Genomic DNA, 22,246 nt, shown 5'->3' with positions numbered 1-22,246 from the left:
AGGGGCTTCTAATCCTTCTGAACTCCCCAGTCAAAGAACACAGGACCAGAGGGCAAGAAAGGGCAGGGGAAGACTAATATAGTCATATATAGGAGAATACAAAGTGCTTCCTGCAGTGCTTACTGGTTGAAAACTCGGTTCCCAGCTGGTGGATCCAACCATCAAGAGGAGATTGGACCATGGATACCCTGACATCTTCAGTGGCTTTATTCACAGATAGAATCTAACTTCTTGAGATGGCAGGCTTTAGGGACTGCATCCTTTAAACTTTTTAAAAATTATGTTTATCCATTTAGTGTGTGTACGTGTGCTCCTGTGTGTGTGTGTGTGTGTGTGTGTGTGTGAGCACCATGGTGCTTGTGTATGGGAAAGACAAGAAGACTCCTGGAACTTGCAGGCCAGCCAAATCAATAAATCAATAAGTGTTGGAGATTGGTTTTAATGCTTTGATTCAGCCAGAAATCTGCGTGTCCAAATGCTAAAGTCCTTGTCCCCAATTGGTTTTTGATCAATCAATAAAGATGCCAGGGGTCGATGGCCAGGCACAGGGTGGGACTCTTAGTGTTGCAGGGTGAGGACGAAGAGAGGAACAGAGGACTTGGGGAAGAAGGATGGGACACAGGAGCTGCAGAAGATAGCGCCATGTGAGAATTCGGTGGGTAGCCACTGGCCACTTCCCCAATTGAGCCTGGGGTAGCAGGAGGAGGATTAGAAATGCCCAGTCATTGAGTTAGCAAAGGCATTTTAAAAATAAGCTAATGTGTATGTGTCTTTTATTCTTGGATCCAAAGATAGCTCCTGGGTGGGTGCATGCTTGCGATCTGCAAAGGGGGGAAATCAGTGTAGCCAAAACTCCCCTCTACAAATGAGCTTCAGGTTCAGAGAGACCCTAACTCAAAATATGAGGTAAAGGGTCATTCAGGGAGAAGGGGTGCTTGCCACCAAGACTAAGGACCTGAGTTCAGTCCTGACCTACATAATGAGGTCAAAATAAAATAAAAACCTTAAAAATAAGTAAATAGGCTGGCTCAGTGAACTTCAATCCCAGTATTCAGTCAAGAGCAGAGGCAGGAGAATCTCTGTGAGTTCCAGGCCAGTCTGGTCTACATAATGATTTCCAGGACAGCCAGAGCTACATAAGGAGACCCTGTCTTAAAAAATAAAAATAGGGGGCTGGAGAGATGGCTCAGCGGTTAAAAGCACTAACTGCTCTTCTAGAGGTCCTGAGTTTAATTCCCAGCAGCTACATGGTGGCTCACAACCATCTGCAATGAGATCTGATGCCCTCTTCCAGGGTGTCTGAAGCTACAGTGTATTCATATACATAAAATAAATAAATAAATCTTTAAAAAAAATAAAAATAGGAGCCGGGCAGTGGTGGCACATGCCTTTAATCCCAGCACTTGGGAGGCAGAAGCAGGTGGATTTCTGAGTTTGAGGCCAGCCTGGTCTACAGAGTGAGTTCCAGGACAGCCAGGGCTACACAGAGAAACCCTGTCTCAAAAAACAAACAAACAAACAAACAAACAAAAAAAAAAAACCAAAACCAAAAATAAAAATAGGAGCCGGGCAGTGGTGGTACACGCCTTTAATCCCAGCACTCGAGAATCAGAGGCAGATGGATTTCTGAGTTCAAGGCCAGCCTGGTCTACAAAGAGAGTTCCAGGACAGCCAGGGCTATACAGAGAAACCCTGACTCAAAACAAACAAACAAACAAACAAATAATGAAAAAAACAAAGCAAATAATAATAATAATAAAAAAATAAAAATAAAAATAAAAATAAAAATAAAAATAGGGTCTGGAGAGATGGCTCAGCGGTTAAGAGCACTGACTGCTTTTTCAGAGGACCTGAGTTCAATTCCTAGCACCAATATGATGACTCACAACCATCTGTAATGGGATCTAATGCCCTCTTCTGATGTGTCTGAACAGAATAAATGTGTCTTCATATAGATAAGATAAATAAATCTTTTTTTTAAAAATGTGGAAAATAATAGAGAAGATATCCAAAGTCTTTTTGTTTTTTTGTTTGTTTGTTTTTGGTTTTTTTTGTTTGATTTTTTTTTTTTTTTTTTTTTGAGACAGGGTTTCTCTGTGTAGCCCTGGCTGTTCTGGAACTCACTCTGTAGACCAGGCTGGCCTCGAACTCAGAAATCTGCCTGCCTCTGCCTCACAAGTGCTGGGATTAAAGGCATGCACTTCCACCGCCCGGCTTTTTTTTTTAAAGATTTATTTATTTATTTATTTATTTATTATATGTAAGTACACTGTAGCTGTCTTCAGACACTCCAAAAGAGGGAGTCAGATCTCCTTACGGATGGTTGTGAGCCACCATGTGGTTGCTGGGATTTGAACTCAGGACCTTCAGAAGAGCAGTCAGGTGCTCTTACCCACTGAGTCATCTTACCAGCCCCGATATCCAAAGTTAATCTCTGATCTCCACATACAAGCCTGCACACTTGTGTGTGCACAGGAAGACACAGAGCCACCCTGGAATGCCCATCTGTCAAATCCCAAATCAAATCCAATCACCAACCTGCCCCTTGCTTTTCCGTCATCCTGCCTACTCTCTAATTGATGATTTGCCTATTGGGCACCCATGGGTAATCTGGAACGTAGGGAGTTTTCTGATTACCCCAACCCATGCCAGACTCTCTAGACATCTCCCCTTGTAGCCCTGGAGACACAGTGAATTCAACCTCAGACACCCACCCTGCCCTATACAGGGCCTGGATGGCTACAAAGCCTGGGATAGGTGACAGGCTAGACATGGAAATCATGGATTTTGGGACAAGGAGAAACGTGCCCTGCAACTTCCCCTCAGGGTCTCGCCTTGGGATCTCCTTACCCAGCTTCACAAGCAGCTCTGACAGGACCTTGGTGTCCTTCTCCAAGGAGATCCGAGACTCTCGGATCTGGCGCTCCACAGTGCTCAGCCCAGAGGTCACCTTGACAGGAAAGAACATCTTTTTTGTTTGTTTGTTTGTTTGTTTGTTTGTTTGTTTGTTTTGAGACAGGGTTTCTCTGTGTAGCCCTGGCTGTCCTGGAACTCACTTTGTAGACCAGGCTGGCCTCGAACTCAGAAATCCGCCTGCCTCTGCCTCCCGAGTGCTGGGATTAAAGGTGCGCCAGGAAAGAACATCTTAGTGGCTTCCTGGGGTGGCTAGATGTGCTGGCTAGCTTTATGTCAACTTGCCACAAGCTAAAGTCATCTGAGAGGTAGGAATCTTAACTGAGAAAATGCCTCTGTAAGACTGTAGGGCATTTCCTTTCTTTAACTTCTTTCTTTCTCTTCTCTTCTCTCTCTCTCTCTCTCTCTCTCTCTCTCTCTCTCTCTCTCTCTCTCTCTCTCTCTCCTTCCTTCCTTCCTTCCTTCCTTCTCCTGCTCTTTCCTCCCTCCCTCCCCCTTCTTCTTTCTCTCTCTCTCTCTCTCTCTCTCTTTCTCTCTCTCTCTTTCTTTCTTCTCTCTCTTTCTTTCTATGTACATGAATGCTCTATTTGCATGTATATATGTGTGCCAGAAGAGGGTGTTGGATCCCACTACAGATGGTTGTGAGCCACCATGTGGTTGCTGGAAATTGAACTCAGGACCTCTAGCAGAACAGAAAATGTTCTTAAATACTGAGCCATCTCTCCAGCCCCTATGGAATTTTCCTAATTAGTATTGATGTGGGTGGGCCCAGGCATGCTTGCTGGTATCAACCCAGAATGGTGCTATAAGACAGCAGGCTAAGCAAGCCATGGGGAGCAAGCCAGTAAGCAGCCCCCCTCTATGGCCTCTGCATCAGCTCCTGCCTCCTAGTTCTTGCCCTGCTTGAGTTCCTGTTCTGACTTCCCTTGGTGATGGATTGCTATCTGGAAATACAAGTGGAATAAATCCTTTCCTTCCCAAGTTGCTTTGGTCATGGTGTTTCTCGCAGTAACGACAATGCTAACAAAGACACTGGGCACAGGGGGAATGGGCTGCACACACCCACCTGTTTAGCTTCCTCCAGCTCCTGCTTGTGTGCTTCTGAGGTCAGCAGCAGGCGAGAGGCCCGACGGAGTGTGGCCTGGGTCTGGCTGGCGAGTCGGCTGGCATGACGGTAGCCCTGCTTGCCTTCCCTCAGCAAAGCTCTGGAGAGCTGCAAGACAGCAGCGGGGATGGGAAGAATGAGCCCTTTGGGAAAGAGGAACGTTGTTCTTTGTTTTTCTTTTTCGGTATTGAAGGTGGAAACCAGAGTCTCAGACATGCTTGGTAAGTACTTTACAGCTGATCCGCATGCCAGGACCTGTTCCTATATTTTGTTTTGAAATAGGAGTTCTCTAAGTTACCTAGGCCAGCCCTGGATTTGTGATACTCCTGAATCAGCCCTCAAAGTAGCTGGGATATAGGCTTGTACCACTAGGTCTGGCTTGGACAACATCTTTTACGACACAATGCCAAGCAGTGTACTTACTTCATAATCTAGAACTCACTCACTCATTCACTCATTCATTCCCACAGTCAACAGGTATGCACTGGAGATGAGATGTGTTCCCAGTACAAATTACTATAAACTCCTTATTCCTCCTTAGTGGAGAAATTCTACCTATTTTATAGATGAGGAAACAAGAGGTCCGGAGAGAGGGAAGAGGAGTTGTGGGACAAGAAACTGCACCTAGAACTCCCAGTTTCAAGTCAGCCCTTCGGGAGTTTAAGCACCCATGAAGAGAATTCACTTGGGTGTGAGTACTGGATCTGAGGACAGGACACATGGACACACACACACACACACACACACACACACACACAGAGAGAGAGAGAGAGAGAGAGAGAGAGAGAGAGAGAGAGAGAGAGAGAGAGAGAACAACTAGAATTTGGCCCCAGTTAAAGAGAGCCTAGGGCTAGGGAATGTGGCTCATTTGGATGTGTGTTTGCCTTGACTGCATGAGGCCCTGAGTTCAGTCTTTAGCAGGGAATAAACTGGGATGGGGTGGGGTGGAGGCAGAAGAATCAAAAGTTAAAGGGCATCCTCAGCCAGACAGTGAGTTCAAGGCCAGTCTAGGAAATGTGAGACTGTCAGAAATGTAATGAGTGGGGGCTGAAGAGATGGCTCAGCAGTAGAGAGCAGCTGCTGCTCTTGCAGTGGACCTGGGTCACTTGCCAGCACCCACAGTTCACAGCCAGGGGGTCTAACACCTGCTTCTGACTTCTGCCCATATCAGGCACATCTATAGTACACATGCATACACACAGGGGAAACATTTGTACAAATAAGTTAAAATAAATATAAATAAATATGTAAAAGAAAAAGGAGATAAAATAAATAAAACAAAGAAAAACGGCCCAGGAATGAGTCCTGGTTATATGACTTCAGCCTTGAATTTGGTTCAGCCTAGAGTCTTCTCCTTCTCACAGGGCCACCAGTGACTCCTTTTCCTTAAAAAATTAGTGAGGTCACCCACATGAACTCCTGATCTAGGAGCCAGGACCCACAGCAGTTCGGCAGCGTGGGATCTTCGGCACCAAACCCGAGAAAGCTGCTGCTGTCCTGAACCTGACGTTGGCTGTCCTGAACCTGACCTTGGCATTGTCCTTAGACATCAGTTCTGCTTCTTTGCTTTTCTTCTTGGTGCTGGAGGAGAGAGAGGCAGCATTTCCCAGCATCCTCTCTGCCTGCTTGGTCTTCCTCTTTGTGTCCTCCAGGAGCCTGGTCCTGATGCTGCCTGCTTTCTTCTTCAGCGCTGCCTGCTCCTTGGGTAGAGGAGACCTCAGCTTCATTCCTGCAAAATTGGCCAAGACTGTGGTGGGAGGAACAGACTCACTCTGGACAGCCTACTGGGTGTCGACTGCAGAAGCTCAACCAGCCCCGGACTTTGGACAATGGGAGTTGAGGTTGGAGACAGAGGAGATCTATGTGGCCCCTTCTCAAGGTGACACCGGGGAATAACATAAGGAGTGAGGAACAAACTGTCCTCACCGAACACCAAGGCCCATATGCTATTATGTGTTTGCATTTTGGTCTCTCTGTTAAAGTCACATCATATGGTAGTCACAGCCTAAATGTCTCTAGATTGTGTTGGGAGAGGGTGGGGAGAGTTTGGGGTTGAGGCTGGAAGTTAATCTTTTGAGTTATAGATCAGAGTCAGAGGGACAAATTTCTACCCAGCACACACAAAGTCTTGTTTTCAACAAAGAGAAATTGACCCCTGGGAAGGCATGGCCATCTCCGTGTGGATGAAAAGGAAGCCAAGTCAGTGAGCCATGAGATATACAATAGCAATGTCCCCTAAAACTGCCCACGACATCCCACAGCACAGGTTTACCTCTCCCTAAATGTGATTCTTGGTTAGAGAAGCTCACACACAACCATGTCCTTTACATAGGAGGCCCCATTGAGTGAGTGACCATAGCCTTACACCCCAAGAAAGGTAGAAGCCAAAAAGACACTTCCTGTCCTGGCACCACTAGGCTAAAGCTCCACATCCAGTGTGCAGCAGGCAAGGGGAGGGCAGGTGCTGGGTGGAGTGGACAGAGAGCCACAAAGGCTTCTCTCTGGAGCAAAGATGGTATGTGGGAAGAACCAATCACACAGTTGTCCCTGAGGGAGAGAGAGAGAGTGAGAGAGAGAGAGAGAGAGAGAGAGAGAGAGAGAGCTCTGCTCTGACTCAAGGATGGATAAGCAATTGATTTTTCTCACTCTACCCACCTGTGAAACACATCACTTGGCTTCTTTTGAGACAGGGTTCCTCTGTGTGGCCCTGCCTGTCTCAGTGTGCAGACCAGGCTGGCCTAGAACTCAGAGGTCCGCCTCACTCTGGCTCCCATTGCCACCATCCCCCACATAACTCCATTTATTTGTTTGTTTGGTTGGTTGGTTGGTTTTGCTTCTTTCGAGACAGGGCTTCTCTGTATAGCCCTGGCTGTCCTGGAACTCACTTTGTAGACCAGGTTGGCCTCGAACTCAGAAATCCACCTGCCTCTGCCTCCCAAGTGCTGGGATTAAAGGCGTGTGCCACCACTGCCCAGCTTAACTCCATTTTCTTAAAGCTGCAGACATTTGAGCAGGCATGAAAGCCTGTGCAGCTCTAAAGAGAAATTCTACAACAGAGCTTCCAGTTTTGTTTTGTTTGGGGCCTTTGGGTACAGGGTTTCATTCAATAGCTCAAGCTGCCTTAGAACTGACGATGGTAGCCCAGGCTGGCCCCAAGCTTGAGGCACTCTTGCTAGCTTACCTTATCTAAGAAGTATAGGTGTGACCACCACCCAGCATTTCCTTTTTTCCTTTTTTGGACAGAGTCTCATGATGCTCAGGGTAGTCTCAAACTCCCTGTATAGACCAGGATGAACTTGGCTTTCTGACCCTCCAGAGAGCTGAGGTTGCAGGCATGCGCCACAGGCCTGGTTTATTTGGGGCTGAGGATCCAACACCAGGCATCATGCACATTCAGTAGGCACCGTGTCAACTGAGCCTCATGCTTAGCCCCTGGCTTTGCTTTTAACCTGTGCTGAAGATGGAACTTGGGACCTCACAAACATTAGAGAGCTCTCTACCACTGAGCCATGCCCGCTGCCAGTGACAACAGAGTCTCTTCCAATCTGATCCTGGGGGACTCTGCTTGGGATGATAATGCTGGGAGCTAGTAGTGGTGGCCACAGGGCCAGTACCTGGTGAGTGGCATATGAGTCGTAGAGACAAACATAGTGGAAATCCTGAGAGGCAGAAGGACCGATCTACCTGGTTTAAGTCCACATAACTCGACTCTGTTCCCTGTGGCATAGGCATCCCTGGCTAAGGCAAGTTGACTGTCAGCATGCAGGGCTCAGCAGGACACACATACCCTCTAGGTCAGCTAGCAGGGTCTCTGCTCCTATGACGGTCACCTTGGCAGCTTGCACAGCTGAGGAAGCCCGTGTGAAGGCAGCTGTGGTCTTATTGCGTAGCTGGAAGGAGGAAAAGAAAGACAGGGTTGCTACCTGGAGGGAGATCAAGGAGCCACAGACAGATAAGCTGGGCCCCAAACCTCAGAATGACTGGCTGGAGAAACCCTGATTCTAGGAGCCCCGATCTGATTACATGACTGGAGCCCCAGATCAATCCCAAGAAGACCCGTGTCTTCAGGAGCCTGGAGGATGACCAGAAAACTCAGCCAGAGGGGGAGGAGGAGGAGGAGGAAGAGGAGGAGGAAGAGGAGGAGGAGGAGGAGGAGGAGGAGGAGGAGGAGGAGGAGGAGGAGGAGGAGGAGACAACCACACAATTCAGCCCCTGACACTGCTATATCAGCCCCTGGCTATGAAGCAGCTTCTCCTCACAGCACCTGCCCCATGGCTGCCAGATGTGACTACATAGGGAAGAACTCAGATTTGCTTGTGCAAGAGAGATGACAAAGAATGTGTAAGAGTCACAGGAAGCTGACCGCAGGGCATGGCTCGGGAACTTTGAATTCTTGAGCTCATAGCAGCTGGGCTGACCTGCACAAGCTCTGCATACCATCAAGGCCCTCAACACCCAGCGTGCTGTTGGGGGGCAGGGCATCCCAAGGTCCTGCTCCTCCCTATGGATTTATACTGACGTAATGATGATGGAGGAGACATTGTCTTTAGCAGTGTAGGCACTGCTAAGGTACCCACATATGTGATGGTCTGAATGAGAATGCCCCACCCCCAGGCTTATATATTTGATTGTTTGGTTCGCAGTTAGTGATTGGGTGTGTGGCTTTGTTGGAAGAGGTCACTGGGGTGGGCTTTGAGGTTTCAAAAGCCCATGATTAGCTCAGTCTTGCTCCCTCTCTGTCTCTTGATTATGGGTCATGATATAGCTCTCAGCTACTGCTTCAGCAACCTTCTCTGCCTTCCTGCCTGCCTGCTGCCATGCCCCCCACTGTGATGGCAATGACTGAACTCCTCGAAACTCAAAGCAAGCCCCAATTAACTGCTTTCTTTTGTAAGTTGCTTTGATCATGATGTCTCTTCACAGCAAGAGAATAGTGACTAAGACAGAAGTAAGCAACCGCACTGACACTCCAGCTTACACAAAAGGCACAAGAGCAGAATGATAGCTAACCTGTTGAGAAAATAAGCCAGGGGCAGGAGGCCGACAAGAACCGGTAACCTGTACCCTGTACCATTGCAGTATCTGATGTGTTTATAAAAAGATAAATAGATATAAGAATATGTTCTATAGGGGCGTGATGAGGTGTGGAGGAAGGGGGTGCCTCAGTGGGCCTATCTCCACCACCAAAGACTACTACATTCTGTCAGTCATTAGCTCCTCCCTAGGGAGGAGCGGGACCTTGTGACACTGCCCCATAATAGGATGCATAACAGGTAACATGACTGAAATAATCATGTCACATGTTTGAAGCTGTCATGATGAAACCTAATTATTACATGTAATTAATATATGCTAATAAAAAGGTGGGTTTTTTTTTATTTGTTTGTTTTGTTTTGTTTTTAAGAAACAAATTTGGGCTGGCTAGGTGGCTCAGTGAGTAAAGGACCTCAAGGCCTCACACAGTAGAAGGAGAGAACTGACCCCCACAAGTTGTCCTCAGGTTGCAGCAAATGAATGACCCCACCCATGCCCAGACACAAAATCTAAATGAATGTATAATATAAAAATCAAAGGGGGCTGGGTTCCTTCGGGTATCTGGGTGAAAGAGCACACGACTGTGGTCCGTAAGATGTCTACTGAGCCAAGGTGCTTGCTGCCAAGGCTGACGAATCCGAGTTTGAGCCTCAGGACCCACCTGGCAGGAACAGACAGCAAACTCTGACTGTTGTCCTCTGACCTCCACAGTCAGAGGACAGGCTACGGCTCACACAAAGTCAGGGACAGCAGAGGGGCATGCAGGGTCTCAGACGGGGAGCGAAGGCACAACCTAACGGTATGTGTTCCTGGGGTTACTTTCAGGAGGAATGTTCCAGAACATAGACAGGGGCAGTGCAGCATGGTAGAAGGGTAAAGGCCACTAAAATAGGGTAAATTGTCCCTTGAGGTGGGAGTCAATTTTTATTTCCAAACAGCTCAAATATAAAGCTTTATCAAGAGAGGGGGAACATAGGCCTAGATGGTAGCACACTTAAACCAGGCTTTAGGTTCCATTACGTCTTCTTGGCACACATAAATATTTATTTAACCTGCTGCTGTTGGAAGTTCCAAAGTAGACACTTAGCAATAATCAATAAAATGTTTGAGGCTGAAAAAAAAAGTGGTTTCTTGTGGGAATTGCTACAGATAAACAATGTGTGTTTGAAGAGCCAGGGAAGCCTTAGTTTCAGGCTCTGGAGGTTGAAGGGAGGGCAAGGGGCTGTGAGGACTGTAGGGACTGGGGGAGGGGGAGGGGTTGTGAGGACTGTAGGGACTGGGGGAGGGGGGTTGTGAGGACTGTAGGGACTGGGGGGGGAGGGGAGGGGGAGGGGCTGTGAGGACTGTAGAGACTGGGGGAGGGGGAGGGGCTGTGAGGACTGTAGGGACTGGGGGGAGGGGGGGGCTGTGAGGACTGTAGGGACTGGGGGGAGGGGGAGGGGTTGTGAGGACTGTAGGGACTGGGGGGAGGGGGGTTGTGAGGACTGTAGGGACTGGGTGGGGGGAGGGGGAGGAGCTGTGAGGACTGTAGGTAACTGAGCATCTGCAGAGGAGGGTCTTTCCCTCACAGGACTCAGCTCCCTGACTACTGTCTGCAGCGGCTGCCTGTCTTCCTGGCTTTATCAGACAGGGTTGGGGTGTGTGTGTATGTGTGTGTGTGTGTGTGTGTGTGTGTGTGTGTGTGTGTGTGTGTGTGTGTGTTATGGGTCAGGTCAGAGGCTCCTATGTAGGTCCTCAACACAGCAAAGCTCGCCTGGGTAGGTGTCAGGCCCCGGGTCCAATCCTCAAATACTTTCTTTCTTCTCAAAAGAACTTGCATCCTGGGTTTGCAGGGAAGCCGAGGGGCCTGTGGGGAAGCCATGACTACCATTGCAGGGGTTCTAAGTCTGTTCAGTAGGCTGCGTCCCTGGGTGGTGTCACGTTGCTCTCCTGAGTTTAGCACATATCCTGTGGCTGACTAAGACAACATGAAATGGCCTTGTGGGAAGGGTCTGAGATCTTCGGGTGCTGTTTGTAGGACTGTCCCATAGTCTGAAATTATTCCCCCAGAAAAACGCTCTAGCGCAATAACTTTTAATGGGTCTTCTATACATTCGCAGGATGCTCTGAGTTCAACTGCCCATTCTAGAAACCTCCATCCTCATCCAACGTCATCTCTCTGGGCCGAACACCAGGCTGTGGAACTTAACACTGAGTCCCAAGGGCTACTCAGAGTGGGTGCCTCTGAACATGGCATATGTAAGGGCAGACAGAAGGAAGAGACACAAGAGCCATCCAGTCTGTGACTGACTCTGAGAGAGGGTGCGTGGATATATATATGGTCTCTGTCATCCACCTGCCCACTCGTGTCATCTGTCCATCCTCTTTCCTCTCACTGCTTTACTCTCTACTCAGCACCCAGACTCCCCTCCCTTGGCTTGGCTGCTTTAAAGCTCCCAGGCATTTTGAGGGAGGCGCCTGACTCTTGGAGGTGCTATTTTTCATGTTTGCACCCCACCCCATCCCAGTTTCCCCTGGAGGCAGCCCCTCCCTCTTCCAGGTCCCAGATTCAAAGCTGACCTGCATAAAGGGCTCCATCTTCTCCAAGGCTCTTCCAGCCTCCACCTGCAGGGCTCCCACAGACTGGCCCACCTCGGGCTCCTTCTGCTCCAGCTTCTGCTCCAGGGCCTTCACTTTCCAGCTCAGGCCCCTGGCTTGGAAGTTCTGCGGATTTGAGGAGAAGGTAGGCTCAGGTAGAGCTGAGGACCAGACCCTTTGCTCAGGGAAAAGTGCCCCACTGTGCTGAGGGTCAGCCTGTGGCTACTAGCCCAGAACTGAAACTTTTGATCCTGATCTCAGAGTGCCTCCTGTTGTCCCCGGGACCTCAGATACTCAGGGGCAAGGCAATGGCAGGATACAGCAGGGTTTCAGAGAAATCAAGCTGGGAGAATTTGCCAGTGGAGGCTCAGACCCCAGCCCCACCAATTTCTGGCTAGGCAGCCCTGGGTGACTCCTGCTACCTGGCCTGACCTGTGCGTATACTGCCTTTGTTCCTTGCAAGGTGAGAGAACCCCTTCCCAGACTCACAACCCTTCCTCCATCTGAACCTTAACCTATGTGCTCCAGAATACAGCGTTCCTGATGTTAGAAAGGCAGAACTGTGTAGCTGTGTATGATCCCGAGCTCTCAGTGGTATCTGGGTCATCCAGGTTATTGCATGTAAAGAAAGCAAGGGAAGCCATGAGACGGTAGCCGCAGGCAGCCTCTGTCTCAACCGCACTTGGATAGCTTTCTTTCTGGCTTTTACTTCCTTGGTGTTGAGGGTGGAGCCCAGGGCCTTGTGCATGCTGTGCACACACTCTCCCCAGGTGCTGCACCAACAGCTGGCTTAGTGCTCTACTAAAGCCGGGTTTCTGAGGCTGGAGAGCTCAGGATTCCCCAACAGACAAGCTAGGCAGGATGAGGAGTGTTCAATGCTCGGCTGCCTAGATCCCTTCCAGCTCCCACCTCTAAAATTAAGCCACAGGAGGGTGAGTCCAAGGGATAGAGGGTTACTAGTGGCTAGAACTCAGGGAGGGACATCCTTGGTCAAGGTCACTGCTGGAGTGGGAATTGGGGCACACATCACTCCCATCCCTCTGATGTCCTTGTTCATGTCATAGTTATAGCCTTGGGATGGAAGACTGGCAGAACCCCTCCTGTTTCAACAGGCCACTTCCCAGTTAACGAGAAGCCCTTCCCGCCTCCATCTGGCCCTCTGGCTGCTCCATTATTTAGAACCTTTACTGCCACCCAACGAGGAGATCCAGGGATGTTGAACTGACCATTGCTTCAGGGGTGACCAGCAAGCCTAGATGTGGGGCTGCGTCACCAATGACTTGCTTCACCGTGGCCAGTGCCTTTTCAGCTTTGGGCAGCGCCTCTGCCACAGCTATGCCCAGGGCAGTCTGAGCTGCCTGCACCTCCTGGTACCTGGGAGGAAAGAGGTCAGGATGAGGCACAGAACAGGGTGCAGGACATGCCCCCCCCCACCCCCACCCCCGTCCATCTCTCTCAAAGCTGTTGGCTGGAGCTGTTGATCTGCAAAGGTCGGACTCGCCCCGTGCAGGTCAGGACCCAGCAGCTGGCCTGGGAAAGTGGCTGTGACTCTGCAGCTTTCCGGCCGTGTGTGTGTGTGTGTGTGTGTGTGTGTGTGTGTGTGCCTGTGAGTGTAGTGTAGGTGTCCAGGGAGACAAGAAGCATCCGATGCCCTGGAGCTAGAGTTGGGGGCAGAGACAAGAAGCATCCGATGCCCTGGAGCTAGAGTTGGGGGCAGTTGTGAGCCCAAGAGTTCTCTCCAAGAGCATTAAGTGTTCCTGACAGCCGAGCCCTCTCTCCAGTCTCTGAAGCTTTCAGATGAGCAGACCCATCATTCCCTTATTCCCATGCTTCTCTGCCCAGGCTAGGGTGCACCTGAGAATCACACATTCTGCAGACCCTTAGATCCTCTTGGCAAGCTGCAGAGAGAGCTACCTGTGTGTGTGTGGGGGGGGGGGGAATAGAAGACCAGTGGCATAGGCTGTGATCTTGGTTGACCATGCTCTTGCTGCCGACCTTTGGCATATGTTGCTGTTTGGATATAAAATGGCCCCCATGGGAGCATGTATGCAAACACTTGGTGGTTCCCATGTAGTGTCATTGAGGAGTTAGCTTTGAGGAGGTGGAGACTTGCCAGAGGAAGTGGGTAACTTTATGAGGAGGACTTCCTGCTCACTCTCTGCTTCTGGATTGTAGGTACAACATTGCCAGCCCACATCCTGCTCTTGCCCCATGCCTTCCCTGCATGAAGCCATGGATAACCGGCCCAGCAGAGATGAAGATATGTTATCAAGTTACAGAAACCTTGGATTCCAGGAATTAGAATTTCTTCAGGAGCCGGGCAGTGGTGGCACACACCTTTAATCCCAGCACTTGGAAGGCAGAGGCAGGAGGATCTCTGAGTTTGAGACCAGCCTGGTCTACAGAGTGAGTTCCAGGACAGCCAGGGCTACATACAGAAACCAGGCCTCAAATACCAAATACCAAAAACAAACCAACAAACAAAGAATTCCCTCAGGAGAAAGCCTATCTCCTGAACCAGCCAGAGGCAGAGCATTTCCCCCAGAAGATCACAAGAAAATGACAGCAACCAGAATCATGATGAGTCTCCGATGGGCAGGCCACACCTTGCCCAGGACTGCTTAAACATTAGCCTCCCAGCTGCCTAAAGACAAACCGACAGGAACAGCAAGGAGTTCCCCACTGCGTATCTTTGTCCCTCCTTCCAGTGTGGCCATGTTGATAAGTCTCCTTCTTATGTTTTTCACTATTAATTCGGCCTTCTCATCCAAGGATAAATAGCTGAACCTGGCTTGTTGGGGCACACGCTGTGATTCTAAGCCCAAGCTCTCTCAGAATGATGGAAGACCTCCCTGGACTGGAAGCAGAAGAAACCTTTCCTCCCTTAGTTGTTTCAGATCAGGTACTTTGTTACAGCAACTAGGAGGGTAATTAATACTGTATATTACATGCCATTGACAGCGGAGACTTGAATGATAGGAAGGACCGACGGGGAGCTGGTTCTGGAAGCAGTAGCCTCTAGCTGGTTCTTACAGGCTCCTGGACGCTCAGCCCAAGCTTCTCTGCACACCATGGAGACCTCACCTGTCCTCCAGTTCCTGCTGGGCTTCCGAGGCCACTCTGCCTTCCATCAGCTTCAGGAGCTCATAGCTGGCGTTGGAGGCGAGCAGGGCCCTTTCCGAGGTAGCTTCGATCTTGGTGGCCGTGTCCCTGTGGCTGTATGAATTGGCATGACTGTCACTGTGAGCACACACAAGTGCTGGTGCCCAGACCACACCCCTGCCTGCTTCGAGGGTCTCCAGCCACTTGCCGCTGCAGCAACAGCAGGGACACTCTGGGTTTTGACTCCTGTCACACATCAGTTACACCTGTGGTGCGGGTAGGAGGATGGGCAAAGGCCTCTCATACAGACAACACAGCGGGGAGTGGGCAATCCTGCCTCTTATCATGTGTCCTCCGTGAGGGAATCAGCTGACTTCTCTGGATCTGTCTCCACATCTCTAAAGTGAGTTTGATCGCCAGAGCTAAAGAGGAAAACTGTGAGCTAGAGGGGTGGAAAGCGTCTTTTGCTTTTGCACAGGCCCAGAATTCAGTTCTCAGCACCCACACGGGCCAGCTCATACCTGACTCCAGCTTCTGGGATCCTACACTGTCTAGCTGCCACAGGTAGAGTTATTTATCTTTGCTATGTGTGTACGTGTGTGTCTGTGTGTGCATGTGAGTGCAGGCGCCCTCAGAGGTGGAGAAGTGGGAGTCAGGTTCCCTGGAGCTGCAGCGTAGGAGGCTGTGAGTCACCTAATGTGGGTGCTGGAGACTGAACTCAGGTCCCCTGGAAGAGCAATTCATGCTCTTAACCGCTGAGACATCTCTCCAGCTTCCAAACAGATCTTTTTTTTTTCTTTTATTCTAAGAGGAAAATATGCTGGACATAGTAGCATAGATCCTTAATCCCAGCACTTGGGAAGCAGAGGCAGGCGGATTTCTGAGTTCGAGGCCACCCTGGTCTACAGAGTGAGTTCCAGGACAGCCAGGGCTACACAGAGAAACCCTGTCTCGAAAAAAAACAAAAACAAAAACAAAAACAAAAAAACAAAACAAAAAAAAAAAAGAAAAGAAAAGAAAGAAAAAAAAAAAAGAAAAGAAGCACACCAAAAAAGAGGAGAATCTATGTGATGCAACACATACATGTAAAATGTAAAAGATGAAATTTGCTATGAATTCTATGCTTTTAGGATCATAAGTTTTTTGTTTTTGTTTTTGTTTTTAAGGAAGCAGAAAAAAGCATCCAGCTGCTTCCCTGGAGAGACAGCACAGTTGGCAAACTGCTTGCTTTGCAAGCAGTAGGTCCTAAGTTTGATCCCCAGGACCCACATGAAAAGCTGGGTGCAGAGGGTGCATGTGTGATCCCGGCCGGGGAGGAAGAGACTTAGATCCCGGGGTTGGCTGGCAAGGCAGGTTAGCCTCATTGGTTAGCCCCATGCCAGCGAGCAGCCCTGTGTCCAAAAAATGGTACATGTCACCTAAGAAATGTCACCCCAAGCTGTTGTCTGGCCTTTACATGCACCTGTGTGAGTGTGCTGAGATGGCTCAGCAGTTAAGAGCACTGTCAGCTCTTCCAGAGGTCCTGAGTTCAATTCCCAGCAACCACATGGTGGCCCACAGCCATCTGTAATGGGATCCGATGCCCTCTTCTGGTGTGTCTGAGGACAGGTACAGTGTACTCGTATACATAAATAAATAAATCTTGAAAAAAAAAGAAAAAAAGAATCATCTTCCCACCTTGTGTGTATGTGTGAAGGCCAGAGGTCAACCTCAGGTATGCCTACCTTGTTTTAAGATATTATTATTATTATTATTATTATTATTATTATTATTGGTTTTGTTTGTTTGTTTGGTTTTGTTTTTTGAAACAGGGTTTCTCTGTATAGCCCTGGCTGTCCTGGAACTCACTTTGTAGACCAGGCTGGCCTCGACTCAGAAATCTGCCTGCCTGGATTAATAATAATATCTTAAGATGGGCGTGGTGGCTCACACCTTTAATCTCAGCACTTGGGAGGCAGAGGCAGGCGGATTTCTGAGTTTGAGGCCAGCCTGGTCTACAAAGTGAGTTCCAGGACAGCCAGGGCTATAAAGAAAAACCCTGTCTCGAAAAAAACCAAAAAAAAAAAAAAAAAAAAAAAAGAAATCCACCTGCCTTTGCCTCCCAAGTGCTGGGATTAAAGTCGTGTGCCACCACCACTCGGCTTTTTTTTTTTTTTAAGATTTATTATTATAAATAAGCACACTGTAGCTGACTTCAGACACACCAGAAGAGGGTGTCAGATCTCATTACGGTTGCTGAGATTTGAACTCAGGACCTTCGGAAGAGCAGTCAGTGCTCTTACCCGCTGAGCCATCTTGCCAGCCCCCACCTTGGTTCTTAAGACAGGGTCTCTCATTGGGAACTAGGCTGGACTGGCTGGCTAGTGTGCTCCCAGGATCACATCCTTATGCTGCATCCTGCATCCAGTATCTCTGCATCCTTATTGCTGAAGTTACAAGCCAGTGCCACCTGTTACAGCTGGCTTTTGACATGGCCTTTGGGGATTGACCTCAGGTCCTCATGCCTGTGTGATAAGCAAATTAACTGACTGAGCCATTTCCCCAGGCCCTGTGAACTACATCTTAAAAAACGTGTGTGTTTTTAAGCCACCAGATGCCAAGATTAGGTCCATTAAGCAAGCTTTCCCCCAGCACATCTGCACCTTCTTCTCTACCCCACCCAAACCCTTCCTATGCTGGTCACATCTACTCCCCTGCCCCGCTGAGCAGCCCTTAGCTCATCTGGTCCTAGCTCCAAGAGGCTAACCCTGACAACTGGAGCCTGTCCAAGAAGGACTGCTCCACCCCCTCTGTCAACAGTAAGAGCAAGGAGCACAGTCCCCCCATACCCTGAAGCTCCACGCCTCACCTTCTGGCAAGGATCTGGGCCTCTGATGCCAGGTGACTCCAATTGGTGGGTGTGCTGGATCCTTTCTGAAGACTTGCCTTAAGGAGCAGAGAGAAAAGCTGAGGCTCGTCCTGGAAAGTCAAGGTTTACAGCCGGCTAGCTGACTGAGCAAAATAGAATGATGTCGATATTGTGCCTTTCTCCGTCAGTGAGAGACCCGGTGTGAGCCAGTTTGCCGGTGACATCAAACCATGGGCAATCGGTTAAGGACAGGGCTTGGGGGCAAAGACTCCTACACGGGCTCCAGAGGAAGCAGGGTTTGGGGACCATGGTACCAGAAATGAGAGAGCTGAGGCTGCACGAAGGACCTCCTCCTCTGAGGACTGCAATGTCTCCTCCAGCTCTGCCAGCTGGATGCAGGTCTTCTGAGCTCCAGCCTGGGCACAGTGTACATGCCCTCTCAGCACCTGCAACTGCTCCCAAGTGGCCTTCACAGAATCCTCCAGGCCCACCATCTGCTGCAGGAAGGTCCCCCGGGTCTCTGTGGGAAGCCAGTGACCCAGCGATCACTGATTGAGATTCCACACGAAAGGCCCCTCAATCAAGCTTCCACCTGAGACCTCCACCCGCCTGGGCACAGCTGGCTCCCCAGAGCTACTTTGCCCCTCTGCTTCCAGTACCCCAAAGGAAAAATCTGCCCATTTTATAGCTGTAAAGGTTGAGGCTCAGGGATGGCAAACCGGGACTTGTAGGCCCTTTGGAACCACAATGGGCATCTCCAGAATAGGAGCTGGTAGTTGTACCCCAACTCAAGTCAGTGCTGTGACTCACTGAGTCCCACATGGGGCCATCCCACTGCCCTCTCATTTGATGCTTCGCCCTGCTCACCTTCTGCCAGCTGTCGAAGCACAGCTGCTTGCAAAAGGCAGCTGTACAGAGTGATCAGCTCAGTTTCAACATTTTGCAAACTTTCTGTATCCCAAGGCCACATTCCACCTGGCCTAACGACAGGTCTGCTTTTCTTAGTTACTAATTCTTTTGAAATGTGCCAAGCACTGGCTGGAGACAGGGCAGCAAGCCAACGGGCTGAGAACCAAAACCCCAGAGAACTGCACCTGTTCAGCACCTGGAACAGCGCCCCAGGCGCGCAAAAGTGTGTGGCTAAATGGTTAAATGAGTGAAGCCAGACCAGGTTTCCCTGAGCTTATAGTCAGTGCAGGGCAGGAGGCAGGGACAGAGACCCACGTTAGTGTCGTTATAGATGGGCTAGGGACATGGGAGGAGAGGCCTGTGGGGTGTCATGACTATCCTGAGATAGTCCCCTCACCTCTACCAGTCCCCTCACCACCCAGTGTGCCATCCTCTGTACCTTGAAGTAGGTGGTGACCTTGGTAGACATCCCCCAGAGGGGCTTCTCCCTGCAGAATGTCTAGTGGTCCCCAGGGGCTACCACAGTCAGACCTTTGAAGCCACCCCTCCATCAGCATCAACCTGGCCTTCAGCTTGGCTGCCTGCAGAGGACAGTGGGAAGGAAAGCTGTATGAGATCAGGTTCTCCTGGTGCTGTGTATTACCCTTGGCTTCGGCCTGCTTCATCCTTTCCTTGGGTTCTCCCCTTTCTATCCTGCATGGATCTCAGTGCTAAGGGCTCACCAGCCCCCAGGACCCATCTTGCCAACTTCACCATCTACTTCCATTCTTACAGCCTAGCACCTGCTGACACCGTGCCAGCCACACCCATGCCCTACTGAGGGAGGGACAGAGGGAGTGAAAAGGAGGCTCATGAAGATGTGTACAAATGGGTGCATGTATGCATATGTGCTTTTATGTGTGCATGTGTGCCCATGTTTGCGTGGACAGGGACATGTACGCACACATATGTGTATGGAGGTCAGAGATCAACATTGGAAATTATTCCTGTTTGGATAACACCGACTTTGCTGGGTTAAGTTTGTTTGTTTTTGTTTTTAAACAGAATCCTTCACTGACCTAGAGCTCACCAAGTGATCTCTGCTGACCAGCCAGCAAGCCAAGGGGATCTGCTTGTCTTTGCCTTCCTAACTTCTGGATGCCATGGTGCCCCCCTTTTCCTGGTTTCTGAGGTCCTCAAACTTGCAGACTAAGCTCTTTTCTGGCCCCCATGCATAGCTTTGTCTGTCCTGGTCACTGTTTCTGGGCTCGGCACACAGTGCAGGTGCCATGGGCACGTGCTGCCAGTGTGTGCTGGGTTGAGCTCATGCTTTCACCCATGTGCACAGCAGCTGCATTTAAGCTGTGTGGAGCAGGAGCCAGCTGTGACATGGGTGCCTGCCGTGGCTCCATGCCCTTTGCAATCACATTAAGCAGAGGGCCGGGTCCCAAGCTTTGCCCTCAGACCCAAAGCCTTCAGTGCTCAGACAGAGCCTAGACTTTCTGTGCCTTTTGTGAACTCATTTGGAAGAAAAAAAAACTGTTCTAGGCGGGGGGTGGGGGGCACATGGTAGCTTAGTTTACCCAATGGTGCAAAACGCATGATGTCCTACAAAAATGGAAATGGCTGGGCATAGGGACCTGGCCTGCTGTCCCATGAGCTAGCACTCAGGATGGACCGCTTTCTTCTGTATCACCATGTGTTCTCTGAGCCACACTGGGCCCGGGAGGCTCAAAGGCTTGAACGAGCTATTCTGGAGTTGGATATTAAGCCTTCCAAAGTTGTCCTCTGACTCCTGGTCTGGCCTGTCATCCCATCCCCACTGAGCTGGACAAGTATGACCTTGTCTCTGGGAGGGTAGGACGGGATGTGACAGGAGGACCAAATGAGGGCCAGGTGGATTGGAATGAGGAGGCTGGGTGAACTCAGGAGAGGGTGGCCAGTGGGAACACAGGCTTGAGATCTGTGGGTGGCCAGGCAGCCTCTGGGCCATAGCATGGGCTGGTGCTCTATAGAGATGTGAAATTGATCTGAAGGTGGGCGGGTCTGGGCTTGACAACTTACCTCTTCCTTCACTAGGGCATAGCAAGTGGGACACTCTTGGCAGCCTGTGTCGCCATCCGCGAGGAAGAAATTGTCCTGGCAGCGGTCGCATTTATAGCCCACAAAGCCGGGCCGGCACACACAGGTGCTGTTCTCATGGCACTGAGATGAGGCAGCACCCAATGGGGAGCACCTACAGTCTGGAGGAGAGCAGCCAGCTTTGGCGACTCGATGGTGATCCCCTACTCACCTCCCACTCCCGAATCTGAATTTGCACAACCCCTGAGTGTCCTGCAATGCAGACTCCAGGGGTCCATGCCAAAGACTAATCAGAAGGTTAGAGCTGGCAACCTCCTCTTCAATTTCATTTAATGCAATGTCCCCAGGGACCCAGAACTGCCAAAACAGTGGCTGTACAAGCAAAGAAACTGGCTCACATGTGACCTGCTGTCGGCAGATATGCAGGGTTCAGTGATCACATTAGAGGTACCACTAGGACCCCCCCATTCCTCATGCTCCTACACCTCAAGCTCTCCAGACCCAGCATTGAAGCTTGCCATCTTTCCCACCATACCTGCTTCTTGTAGGTCATCTCCAGCAAGAGACCTCGGCCCTGCTCTCCCACAGCCCACCAGGACCCAGCTTGCTCACCTCGGCAGCCCTTGATGGAGAAGCCAAAGAAACCTAGCTGGCATCTGTCACAGGCTTGGCCAGTGACACCAGGTCGGCAGGGACACTGGCCAGTCTTGGGGTGGCACTTATTCTCCAAGGATCCAAGTGGGTGACATTTGCAGCTATGAAATGAAGCAAGAATGAGGGTTGATCAGGCTGCCACTGAACCTCAAATAGCTGGAGAGACAAAGGACACAGGGGAGAAAAAAAAAAAAAACCAACCCAAAACCACCATGGGCACAGATCTACAGATCTGGTAAGTCACTATGAACTATGAAATTCACACACATTGAAGGCTCCAAGGAGCTACACAAGGAAGACTTCCCTCAGCCTTTCCCTGGAGTCTTCCTTTGAAGCTGAGACATCCGTCTCAGGTGCTGCTGTGGTCAAAAAATCACCCAGTGAGAGGTGTTATTGAGATGAGAATCAGAGCAGACCAGTCCCCTGCCCACCTGGCCACCTGGGCAGTTCTTGGCCTGCCTCCTGGGCTGGCAGAGCCTCCTGGGTGTCTGATACCGAGAGACTGAGCTCTTGTACCCTTTGGTGAAGGGCACAGCATATCTGGAAATGGACCTGAGATGGCACATTCCAGACCAGGCCTGTCCCTGAGGCTCCACGGTGTTCTCTTCCCCCGGCAAGACACCCAGGGGCACTCATAGCCGCACCTCCTACCTCTGGCAGCCCCTCCCAGACTGGAGGTCATAGAAGCCAGGGCTGCAGCGGCTGCAGTCCCTCCCGGAGACATAAGGCAGGCAGACACACTGGCCAGTCACAGGGTTGCAGGTCTTCTCACTGACTGAGCCCCTCAGGTCACAGCTGCAGGCTGAGAGTTGCAGGAAAGGGTGTTTTAGAATCATCTACTTTGACTTTAGGGGTTATAGGCAGAATCTAGGAAGCCAAGGGAGCCCCAGAGACGACAGTTAATCAGGCCAGGTTCCTGAGATCCTCTTGGGAAAGGCTCAAGGGACAAACTCAAGTCTCAGCCCATTTGCTATGTCAGTGAGCCAGCCCAGAAGAGTGGGGCTGCGGAAGTTCTCCTGAGTCTGCCTCAAGCTGCAGGTTGG

The 22,246-nt window shown here is 50.2% G+C and overlaps 1 protein-coding gene across 1 annotated transcript in view; it reads right to left on the bottom strand.

Annotated features, from left to right (window-relative positions):
- The window catches only part of Lamc3 (laminin gamma 3), a 61,803-nt gene that overhangs the window by 5,447 nt on the left and 34,110 nt on the right, over positions 1 to 22,246 (bottom strand). The window contains exons 15-27 of the mRNA NM_011836.4: positions 21,855 to 22,005; positions 21,162 to 21,304; positions 20,532 to 20,710; positions 18,928 to 19,069; positions 17,894 to 18,099; positions 17,580 to 17,656; positions 14,714 to 14,845; positions 12,856 to 13,003; positions 11,612 to 11,755; positions 7,806 to 7,908; positions 5,548 to 5,747; positions 3,980 to 4,126; positions 2,851 to 2,950 (exon numbers count right to left, since the gene is read on the bottom strand). Coding sequence (NP_035966.2) covers positions 2,851 to 2,950; positions 3,980 to 4,126; positions 5,548 to 5,747; positions 7,806 to 7,908; positions 11,612 to 11,755; positions 12,856 to 13,003; positions 14,714 to 14,845; positions 17,580 to 17,656; positions 17,894 to 18,099; positions 18,928 to 19,069; positions 20,532 to 20,710; positions 21,162 to 21,304; positions 21,855 to 22,005 — 1,872 coding nt within the window. The remainder of the gene's footprint in view (positions 1 to 2,850; positions 2,951 to 3,979; positions 4,127 to 5,547; positions 5,748 to 7,805; positions 7,909 to 11,611; positions 11,756 to 12,855; positions 13,004 to 14,713; positions 14,846 to 17,579; positions 17,657 to 17,893; positions 18,100 to 18,927; positions 19,070 to 20,531; positions 20,711 to 21,161; positions 21,305 to 21,854; positions 22,006 to 22,246) is intronic.

This window comes from Mus musculus, chromosome 2, assembly GCF_000001635.26.
Source record: "Mus musculus strain C57BL/6J chromosome 2, GRCm38.p6 C57BL/6J".
NCBI lineage: Eukaryota > Metazoa > Chordata > Mammalia > Rodentia > Muridae > Mus > Mus musculus.
Note: the sequence above shows the minus strand (reverse complement) of the source record. Positions and strands in the feature narration are given on the sequence as shown.